The sequence below is a fragment of the Pelobates fuscus genome, chromosome 4 (genome assembly GCF_036172605.1).
Source record: "Pelobates fuscus isolate aPelFus1 chromosome 4, aPelFus1.pri, whole genome shotgun sequence".
NCBI classification, from domain to species: Eukaryota; Metazoa; Chordata; class Amphibia; order Anura; family Pelobatidae; genus Pelobates; species Pelobates fuscus.
Genome location: NC_086320.1, coordinates 91492624 through 91504171, shown reverse-complemented (window position 1 = coordinate 91504171; position 11548 = coordinate 91492624). Strand labels below are relative to the sequence as shown.

Here is an 11548-nt window from a genome sequence, read left to right as displayed (position 1 = left end):
TTAATTTAACCGATATTGGGAGGGATAAAAAAAAAAAACACACAAAAAAAAAAACAGACAGTGCCCCTTTAAATATATTAATCTGTCACTGCTCAGTCAGAACCCAATGACCAAGAGTCGTTCTTTCTTCCTTTCAAATAAATGATCTACACTTAAAGTCATTTCCAAAGATTCCTGGAACACTAGCAAGCCTACCGAGAATAATGCAGAAGCCACAGCCATCAATCGGTTTTCATTGCAAACATGTGATCCAATATTTAAGTAGTAGTGATGAGTGTTCATACTAGTACGGATAGGGTTACAGCACATGCAGCATCTTTAAACTAAGGAGGGTATCGTGGCGTCCCCTGGGAGGGCAATATAGATGCATAACATCCAATTCACCTGGACAAACCACCTCACGTGGAGATATTATGGGATTTAATTCACTTGGGCAAACTATACTCCTTTTATTTTCCGTAACTTCGGTATTAAAATATATCCATGAACAGTTTCCATTGACTAATTGGGAATTACAGAATATATGCTGGTTTATAAATTGATTTCCATGTGAGCTCAAGGTTTGAAATGGCTATTATGAAGAGGGGCAGATCTGAGTGATGATACACACAGGGGCAGTCACAGTAAAGACCAGACACTATAAAGGAATATATGTTGGGCTGATATAACGAATTGGCTTTTTCAGCCAATTGAAAAGTTATTTTAATCTCAACTGTCTGATGAAGTTTGTGGTAGTCTTTTATTCTGTTTCTCACACACACATTGCAATGTCACTGTGATTTACACAGGGTTATTTACTGGAATTCAACATAAAAATTTAATACCAATATTTTATTAAAATTCACTTTGCCATTTGAAGTTAAAATCATCATACCATTTAAATTTTATCTCCACTATTTAGTTAATACAGTTTGGAAATAAAAGTACAGAACAGAAAAGAGAAAGTTAAAAAGAAAATTCAAACCATATTGGTAATCAGACACACCCAGGTTTAATAAGTTGGATGTGAATTGCCAAGCATTTAGAGATAATGCTAAATATCACTTACTGTCACACTATGCTGCTGCCAAGTTTGGATAAAGTAAGACGCCAGTAAAGAACAAGAATTTGCTTCCAATGCAGAACGCTCTCTCTATACGCTGGATCTGATACAAAGTAACCAGCAATCAGCGGGCAGCTGCTCATATAACCCGCGGGGCTGAATTCTCCCCTACTTGTGTTTTCATTGGCTCTCCAGGATTCCAGAGCTCTACCCCGAGATATAATTGGATAAAGTACGCCACGCCCACACTAAGTAGCCAGATCCGAGTAATCGGTGCAGGAGATGGGTCTATGCAACATTGCCCAGCCTTCAACGAGCCACTAGTGACCACTAGACAGTGCAATAAAACATACATTAAAGTAAACGGAAATGTGCTGATAGCTAAAGGCTAACTTAATCAAAGAATTCCATATGTGGAAGTTTGCTAACATTGAGTAACACGAAGGTGTCTCTTGTGACAGAGGTCCTTCTTACCTTCTAGAACCAAGGCCACATTATAGCACATATTTATTCCGAATTAATCACCCTGTCCACGGTTTAGAACTTGTTACCACTACACAAGATGGAGAGAAGCTGGTTAACGTCCCATTAGCTTTTTCTGAAAAGATTTTAAGATGATGAACTGAACCATTCATTGTGCCCTGTGCATTTATGGGGACTGGTAGAAAAACCAATGCCAAAAACCTCTTTGTAAGCGTATTAAGCGAACCATCTAGCTTCTGACATATCTTCCAACAGTTCAAATAGACCAGGGGTGCCCCAAATGCAGATCCCCAGATGTTTTAAAACTACAGCTCCCATGATGGCTTGCCATTCTAAACGCATACAAAGCATCATGGGAGTTGTAGTTCTACAATATGTGGATCTACGATTTTGACACCCCCCGAAATAGACAAATGGGAGCCTTTTATGTTAGGGGTGAAATTTCTATACTCATTTGTTGAAGTTTAAAGACACATTACAGTGAATATTATTGCAGTGGAGATCTGGTATACACAGGCACACTAACAATATGGGGCTACAAGAAAATGACATTAGAATAGAAAATAGGGACTGCCAATACTAAATAGATACACATAGCATATATGATCTAGAACCATTGCATGTTTTATGAGATTCTGTTCAACTTAGATGCCTTGCACCCATAGAGCACAAATGCAGACCAGGTATGTTTCACATACAAAAATAAAAACACACAAGTAAATAGGTAATTGCTTCCGGTCACCATTAAAGGAACACTATAGCGTTAGGAATACAAAGATGTATTCCTAACGCTATAGAGTCCTAGGCACGTGACGAATAAATGGTTAATTAATCATCTATTTGCTTACCTTAATCCAGCGCCGGGCTCGCTCGGTGCTGGCGACTTCTCCTCCTCCATCTTCGTCATCTCCTGAGTGGAGCCAAATGCGCAGGTGCGGCCAGAGGCGCACGTGCATTCAAACCCGCCCATAGGAAATTACTCAAAGCTTTCCTATGGGGATCTTTTTTGACGCTGGAGGCGCCTTTAGTGGCGGTCTCTTAAGCTATGTTTTCAGCTACAGGGTTCTAACAAGAAAGAGAATGCACACAAAAAAAGCCACAATAGTCACTTAACCTGGTTTAATAAGCCAATATCAGATACAGGCAAAAACAAACATTTATAATTGAGCTGAAGTGGTCTGGGTGTCTATAGTGGTCTTTTAAGTACATATCCCATGAAGTAAAACTGCCTCATTAAAATATACTAGCTAACAAGCATGAAGCAAACATCTGCTACCAATATGGTATGTTTTGGATATGTCCTGACTGCTATTTTGTTGCAGATGAAGAAAGTCTATGGTTTGAGGCTCTAGCAGTACACTAAATTGTAACCTTTTAGATTCACTCTTCTCCTGCATTCTAGATATCATGGAACCTGTAAGAGGTGTTGCAAATATGGAGGGACCTATTAAAGAGCTGATTTTTAATTTTTGTAAACACTTTTCCTTCTACCTGGAAGTGGAGAGATACTCGATTGTAAAGTTAAAAAAAAAAAACCTACAAGAGACCTAGATTCATAATTCACTTTAATGAAACACATTTAAAAGAGTATTGAGCACAGTTCACTTTATCTGGTGACTGTCTGAGAAGGCATGTTAGGTCATATCCTACGGACTACAACCAATCAGCTAATACAGCTTAAAAAAGCAATACGAGCTAAAAAAAAAAAAAAAAGTGGGATAGCACCAGGGCCGGTGCAAGGATTTTTGCCGCCCTAGGCAAAAAAATTTTTGCCGCCCCCCCCCCCCCCCCTCATATGTCCTGCCCTCCATGTGACATCACAATGCCCCGCTCATATGCTCTGCCATATGGGCCAACGTCAGTCTGCACAAAGTGTCTTTTATCTGAAAAGACAGTGTGTTTACATTAAAAGGCCTACAGGCACAGGCTATAGACACCAGAACCACTACATTAAGCTGTAGTGCTTCTGGTAACTATAGTATCCATTTAATGTGAGGTAAATTAGAGATTAGTGCCACTAATAATATATTGGATTGCCTACTTACCACCAGATGAGGACAATAGGCTGATGATGAGCTCAGTCTGGCTCCACAGGTCTGGTGTAGAACAAGAAGCAGCCCTTACACAGCTCAAGGTCTGGGCCCCCAGGGCTTGACCGTGAGTATGCCTACAATGCCCACACATAAATCCACCTACATGGCCAGCCCATGAGTTCTCTCACAGGTAGTGGAGTGTATGTGTGTAGGGGATGTTTTATGTGTTATTGTAGAGGATGTAATGTGTGTGTTCTTATAGAATGTAGTGTATAGGGATACCAATTTGTGTAAGGGATGTAGTGTGTGTATAGTGGATGCAGTGTGTGTTTGCATGTAAGGAATGCATTGTATGTTTCTGGGTGTGTGTAAGGGATGCAAGGTGTGTTTCTGTGTATGTAATTGAATGCAGTGTGTGTCTGTAAGGGGTGCATTGAGTGTGTAAGAGATGCATTTTGTTTCTGTGTGTAAGAGAATGAGTGTTTGTGTGAGCGTAAGGGATGCATTGTGTGTTTCGGGTGTGTCTGTGTGTAAGGATGCATTGTATGTTTCTGTGTGTGTGGGGGGGGGGATAAATTGTGTAAGTGTAAAAGAGAGGGTTTGTGGGGTAGGATAGGGACTGAGAGGGGAGCAGCTCTTTATTTTTTAAATGTCATAGTGCTCTCCCCTCCTGTCAATTAGTGATTTCCCCTTCCCTCCTGTCCCTTAGTGTTCTCCCTTGGCCCCCTGTCCCTCTGCAGTCCCCCCTTGGTGGTCTTCTCACTCCCCCCTCCCCCTCTTAGTGGTCCTCCCTCCCTCAGTGGTCCTCCCTCCCCCCCCCCTTTGGTGGTCCTTCCCCTCTTCCCCCTTAGTTGTCCTCCCTCTGGCAAACCCCTAGTGGACCTTCCCCCATCCTCCCTCAGTGGTCCTTACCCCCCCTCCCCCTCTTCCCCAGTGGTCCTTACTGCCCCCTCTTCCCCCAGTGTTCCTTAGTGTCCCCCCTCCTCGCCCAGTGATCCTTAGTGCCCCCTTCCCCCCTTAGTGGTTATACAGGTTGTATCGGAAAAAAGATCAAAACAACAATTAAGACGAGAGTGGGTGAAAGGGAACAACCCACTCTCATCTTTTGGACATATGTGTCCATAAATATCATCATACTAAATATAAAAACCAGAAATAAATACAGAAAAATAGTATATAAGCGGATGCAGATATCTAGACAATAAGTATGAAAAAAAATATATGTATATGAAAAATATAAAAAAAATATATATATATATATAAAAGCTGTATATAAGAAAAACTATATATAAAAAAGTATATATAGAGAACAGAAAAATAAAAAAATATATAATAAAAAATATATATAATAAATACACATTAAATGAAATGAAATCAAATTAATACAAAAAAAATAAATAAAGAAGAATTTTTTTGTATTAATTTCATTTAATGTGTATTTATATATATATATTTTTCATATACATATATATTTTTTTATACTTATTGTCTAGATGTCTGGTGCATCCGCTTATATACTCTTTTTCTGTATTTATTTCTGTTTTTTATATTTTGTATGATGATATTTATGGACACGTGTCCAAAAGATGAGAGTGGCTTGTTCCCTTTCACCCACTCTCGTCTTAATTGTTGTTTTGATCTTTGTTCTGATATGCATTCCATTGTGGAACGCTGTAATGTGCGCCATGCGGAAGTTCCGTTATGCATTCCATTCTGGAACGCGGAAGTCGCACAGACGGCTGCAGGTCATATTATGTCTGTATGGATGCGACCAATGAAAGATACCTGACGTCACATCCCGGAAGTATTCAGTAGTGCGGGAGAATTTGATTAATGAGGAACATCTACATTTGAAGATATATAAAGAAAAGATTTTGGACTGTACTCACATCCCTGAAGAAGTCAATACTGACGAAACGCGTTGGATTGAGTATTTAGAAAGATTTTTTCTTCTCTTATTTTATGATTGTATTATTATTTTTAGCACTTAGTGTGTTGTGATCAGCTTTTGTTCCATCTTCTGCATAGACCCATTTATCATCTTGGTCCACTTGTGAGTGGAGATATGCTTGCTGATTGCGACCTGAATGTAAGTGCAATCAGTGCAATAAATTTATAATTTTTTAACAGTACTATTCTATGTATATCTTTTATTTTTATCCATTTGAGGACCTCAGACTTGAGGAGAATCTCGTTTCTGCATACAGATAGCCCTAAGGGGAGATAAGCGCTGACCATCAATACTTTTAAGTTCTCTACCTCCTGGATGTTATTATTCCTTTCTATACATACTTCACTATATACCATTTATTATGCTTTAGATTTGCTAAAGACCACGTCCTGTTATACAGGTTGTATTTTCCACTTTGCATCCTCTATATTGTATGTGCTATCCCACTTTTTGTAGCTCGTATTGCTTTTTAAAGCTGTATTAGCTAATTGGTTGTTTGTATATTTTATGTTGAGTGAGGTACACTCTTGGTGATAGCACATTTTCACTTCTGAGATGAAGCTATAGTACATTCTCTATATATCCTACGGACTGTTCCAACCTTGCTGTATAATATGCTTGCTGCTATGGCTGTGTAAATCTGCAGCAGGCAAGTTAGGTTAAACAGTCTTGGCCAGATAGAAGACTGTCCCAATATGGCTGCTCAGGCCTACAGAAGCTTCATTAAATGGAATACTTAAGATAGGGAGATGTAAATGAAAACAAGCAGGAGTCCACACAAGGATGCCAGGATACTTCTAGACTAGATCAGAGGTAAGCAACCTTTTAGTACTGTGCCACATGGAGGTTTTTAAGTCCCTTGGCGTGCTGGTACTATTTTTTTTTAATTGACGTGTTTATTTTGTCATATTCTGCCTGTGCTATTTGTGTGTGCTGCAATTGCTTTGTAGCATTGAATTTGTGCCTATGTGGGCTGTTATATTGTATAGAATATATTCACAAGTAGTTTATGGTATTGTGTACAATACCTATGAACGTGGGCTGTGTATGGGTAAGCTTGTGGAATGGTGTGTGGATATGTCACATTGTGTATGAGTGTTTGTGCATGAAGATAATCAGTAGTGTTGTGTAGGGACCATTTTTATTTGCATACGTGGGAGGCTTATTCTGCAGCTCTTTATCAGAGTGTAACTTCCCTGGGTCTCAGGGATGAGATGAAGGGCAGGAGCTGCAATAGCTGCTGCAGGTTGCTCTACTCCAGTGGGGCATTTTGTTCAGCTGTGCTGGGATATAGTGATCTGGGATCACTTCCTCCAAGTGCTGCAATGTGTAAATTAAGGATTGGCCTTCACCATCTGCAATCACCACTCTGTTTGCTAGGCAGTACCTGTTCGGCTCTGGGCAGCCAGACATGTGCACCATTTAGGAGACAGGAGTAAGCCATACGTCATTTTCAATTACACTGCACATTAAAACATACATCAACTCATTTGTTAAGGCCAACAAGAACCTTACTAATATCTTGCAATATACTTGTACTTTATTGCAGATTAACTGAACATTCTAGTCTTGTATTAAAGGGGCACTAGACTCCCAGACCACTTCAGCTCATGGAAGTGGTCTGGGTGCAGTGTCCCAGGTACTCTAATCCTGAGCAGGTAATTATTGCAGTTTAAGAAACTGCAATAATTACCTGCTAGGGATAACTCCATCTCAAGCAGTGGTCTACCAGAACTTCTGGTTGCCTGACATCCTCATGCCATGTCCAGAATCACCAAAAACCCCTTGGGAAAGCATTGAATGCAGTGGCTGATTGATAACTGATGTCCACAGGAAGGAGAGTGCATACCTGAGCCAGCACAGAGGGACTTTGTCACTTATCTGGGTCCAGCACCAGTTTTTAACCTCTTCTGCAAATTGGGGGCTTGATGAAGGAAGGGGAAGTTAGTGCCAGAAAAACTAGTTTCCCCATAAAGACCTTATGTATAGGCACATATTTACTGAGACTCCAGGTCACTAGATATAAACTAAATTTAGCGCTAAACTGGCTTGGTATTTTGCAAACAAAAGTGTTTTGACCCCTTAAGGACACAACTTCTGGAATAAAAGGGAATCATGATGGAATATTTCAGTCATGTGTCCTTAAGGGCTTAAATACATATTAGGAAAGATGCAAAGACTACATAAAAACCATGACAGAAATTACACTAGACAAGTCAATTTGTAGTTCTTGTAAATTTTATTTAACAGGAAGAGTTGTATTTAAGCATCAGCAATAGTCACTTCAACTTCTACACCAGGTTCAATGCTGATGGAAGTGATCTGCTTCACAATCTCAGAAGGACTATGCAGGTCAATTAGACGCTTGTGGATGCGCATCTGGAACCGATCCCATGTCTTGGATCCTTCACCACAGGGTGTTTTTCTTGTAGTGATGCGCAGAGTCTAAAAACAAAAAATGCAAGCAATATTGAGAACTGAACACAAGTCTTAAAATAATTTTACCAAAAAAAATATTCAAAACACTGGTTGTCATTCTTTCTGTCCCACTTCATCTAGTTTGCAAGCTTGTTTGAAAGGGTCCTCAGACCCAATGTGCTCTCTTTATAATCTTGTAAAGTGCTGCAGAATAAGTTGATTCTATATAAATGCCAATAAAATAACAAGTCGTTAAACACAAAATGGCAGTTTAAATGATTACTTGACTGTATAACATTTTAATGTATAATTCCCAGTTGGGCAATAATGCTTACACACCCTTAAAATCATAAAAACATAAGGAATTTAGGGAGAGCTCAAATAAGGGAGGTGAGGTAAAGGCTTGATATACACATAGAATAGCAGTGAAAAATTTAATTGTTTAGGCAGGCCCTCTTAACCTACTGTTCCAGTATGAGAATTTGTTTTAGACTTGTGTCTTGTACCCATCTGGACTATTTTGAGATCTAGGACTGCAATTGTTATGGTTCCATTACCTTAGTGGGCATGCGCACGGGTCCTTTTACTTTCAGGTTCTTCTCCTTGGCTCCACGGATCAAGTCAGCACACACTGGAAAGTAGAGCTGTGCATTAGTACATGGCAAACAAAAGCATTTTTACCAAGTACCTAAGCAAAATGCATTTTAAGTCAGCTCAGAATAGCGTATAAGTCAATCACTTTAAATCATTATAGAAAAGTCATCCTCATTGCCAACTTAAATGCATGCTTTATTATACAATTCCATTGATCATAGCACAATTGCTACAACTTTATGGAGTTAAGATTTTAATTACAGTATAGTGGAACCATAAACTTTATGGTGAAAATCTCAATTAAAGGAGCAGTCTAGGCACCATGACCAATATAGTCCTTATAGTAGTACCAGGGACAGGCTACATCAACTGCTGTCCCAGGGTAATCATCCAAAATTTGTGAACTGACATTTACATGGACCCTTTGAGCATTTTCTCATAGGCTACATTTCTGCTACAATTAAAGTGCTTTCATGATGGATATTAAAATTTGTATTCAGTTTATTAGGAAGTCAGCTGATTCTCCCAAATTCCATTGAAACCAACATCACTATTGTAAAGTATGGGCTTGCATATTGGGTAGATCACAAACATAGGCTAAACTGAAGGTGCTTGGGGACCCAGGTTATGGGCAAATCATTTGGCTCCTTTTACTATGGAATGACACTAGGTTTCCCCTGGCAACATAGCCCACTACAAAGGAGTGCATCTGTTAAGATGCCCTTTCACAGAGTAAAGTAATTTAAGTAAACATACCTTTTTCTAATGATTTCACATTGCGACTTGTGAGTGTGATTCTGATACGATGTATAGCTACTTCCTGTTCAACAGGGGCTTTTCCTGCATCTTTAAATGCCTATTGGGAAAGAAAGACAGTTAAACAAAGAAACCACCAAACTAAAATCAGACCAAGTACAGTGGGTCTTTGAATCAAATCAGCCAGTGAAATCCTGCAACATCTAGTGATATTTTATCCCAAGTCTAGCTACAGAACAAGACGTGTTTAAGCAAGACTTAAGCCGTTTCCAGGTTACAGAAACAAGTTACTCGATAGCATCTTCAAGTGTTTATCCACGCATTTCATTAAAAAAAAAATTATATATATATATATACACATACATACACACACACACACACAATAATATATAAATACAGTCACAAAACTGGTTCCATCACTAGAAAAATTTGACAAGGGAAGTGGCAGGCTTTAAATTATCCACTAGTTCCCTTTAAGTATGAAAGCAAGCCCAGTATGCAGGAAGCCTCATGGGCACTTTATACTGAGAATTCATTATATAATGGGGTTTATTCACAGTTAATGGATAGGAGCCTGGCATCACCTGTTGATCAGGAAGCCAGTGTGGACATTGGGAGATCCCATGTGCTGCATGTCACTATCACAGCATGGGCCCGGCCGGGCAGTGGACTAGCAGCGGGTAGGCCCGGAGTGCTAGGCTGGGGGCCAGGAAGGCCCGGGAGAAGAGGGCTGATAGCGGCGGCCAGACAGGAGCACGTACCATGGCTGATCAACTCCCTGACCGACTTATTCGTCCGACGGAGCAGAGCAGGTGCCGAGCGAACAGCGGTGAGTCAGGCAGAGCCACGTAGCGTCTCACTCCCGCGCTGGAAAGACTCGAAGAGAAAGAGGGAAAGGCAGCGCGGGAGTATTTATATAAAAGGCTGGGCCCGCCCACCGGAAACAGTTACTACGTCATGTCGGCGGATAAACACTAACGGCCATCTTTACTGCGGGCCTCGCTTACGGAATATCATGATCGCTATAGCTGTTTTAAACTACATTTCCCGTGGTGCTCGGGCAGCTGGAATGTCGGCAGCACGAGTAGGGAAATGTAGTCCGTAGGTTAGGTTAATACGTCATCACCAATAGAGGGCACCGCTTGTTGTCGTCTGAGTCGGAATCTGGTAAAAATGGGGCGTGGTGACATTTACCATTCGTAAGGCTCCGCCTCCTGGCGGAAAACGTAATTTCTATAGTAATGATTGCAGCCATCTGGTTCCAGAATGGAACACTAGAGGGCGCCCTGCAAATTGTTTTCATAAACTACTAATCCCAAATCTCAGAGATTCAGGCACAGTGCAGTATCAGGATGATTCATTAAAGGAACACTCTGATAAAAAAACAAAAAGAGAGAGAGAGAGAGTGTGAGAGTTTGTAAATTATGTGACCTGTGAATTAAAATCATCTCCTCTCTCCTTTAAAAAAATAAAAATAAATACATTTTGTTCCAGCACTGAGAGACTCCTTACAGCAACCGATCCTCTTACTGTCACATAATAAATCTTGCTCAACAAATTAGTGCACAATATGGAGGAAATAAATAGTGGTAAAAAGCTCTAAACACCGTTAGTGGTATCCCCTAAACCACTTCTACAAAATATAAACCATATACATACATAAGGTGGAGCTCCTAAAATGGGTTTTGTTTCAGTATGAATCTGTGAATAATAAAAATACAAAACAATGGTGCAATATTGTTGAAACAGATTAAATCTGATATATAAACATGAGTATCACTCACAAGTCAAGAGCCATAGATCTCATATGACTCAAATGGTAAACGCCTGTGGACACTTATAGGTTGTCCAATGCCTTCTTCAAGTTGTCTACCTGGAGTTCACACTGTTTGACCCTCAGGATAGTTGGCGTCTCCCCAAGCTCCACGGCCCCAGAGGTATATACACAGGAAACATAGAAACATAGAATGTGACGGCAGATAAGAACCATTCGGCCCATCTAGTCTGCCCAATTTTCTAAATACTTTCATTAGTCTCTGGCCTTATCTTATAGTTAGGATAGCCTTATGCCTATCCCACGCATGCTTAAACTCCTTTACTGTGTTAACCTCTACCACTTCAGCTGGAAGGCTATTCCATGCATCCACTACCCTCTCGGTATAGTAATACTTTCTGATATTATTTTTAAACCTTTGTCCCTCTAATTTAAGACTATGTCTACTTGTTGTGGTAGTTTATTTTCTTTTAAATATAGTCTCCTCCTTTACTGTG

The 11548-nt window shown here is 40.0% G+C and overlaps 1 protein-coding gene and 1 non-coding gene across 2 annotated transcripts; both read right to left on the bottom strand.

The window, feature by feature from the left end:
- Positions 1-7725: 7725 nt before the first annotated feature.
- Positions 7726-10178, bottom strand: RPS20 (ribosomal protein S20). The gene is made up of 4 exons (XM_063450420.1): positions 10039-10178; positions 9278-9377; positions 8485-8558; positions 7726-7954 (listed from the first exon to the last, which is right to left on the bottom strand). Exons 1-4 carry the CDS (start codon positions 10039-10041, stop codon positions 7772-7774), a joined length of 360 nt encoding a protein of 119 aa, XP_063306490.1. The 5' UTR covers positions 10042-10178; the 3' UTR covers positions 7726-7771.
- LOC134609555 (small nucleolar RNA U54) lies at positions 8635-8701 on the bottom strand. Its single transcript, XR_010090834.1, has one exon. It is a non-coding gene; the product is annotated as a small nucleolar RNA U54 (small nucleolar RNA).
- Positions 10179-11548: the final 1370 nt, after the last annotated feature.

Coding starts and splice junctions, on each gene's coding strand:
- RPS20 (XM_063450420.1), bottom strand. Junction 8,559..9,277: donor TGTGAAATCATTAGAAAAAG/GTATGTTTACTT, acceptor TCTACTTTCCAG/TGTGTGCTGACTTGATCCGT. Junction 7,955..8,484: donor CCGTGCGCATGCCCACTAAG/GTAATGGAACCA, acceptor TTTTGTTTTTAG/ACTCTGCGCATCACTACAAG.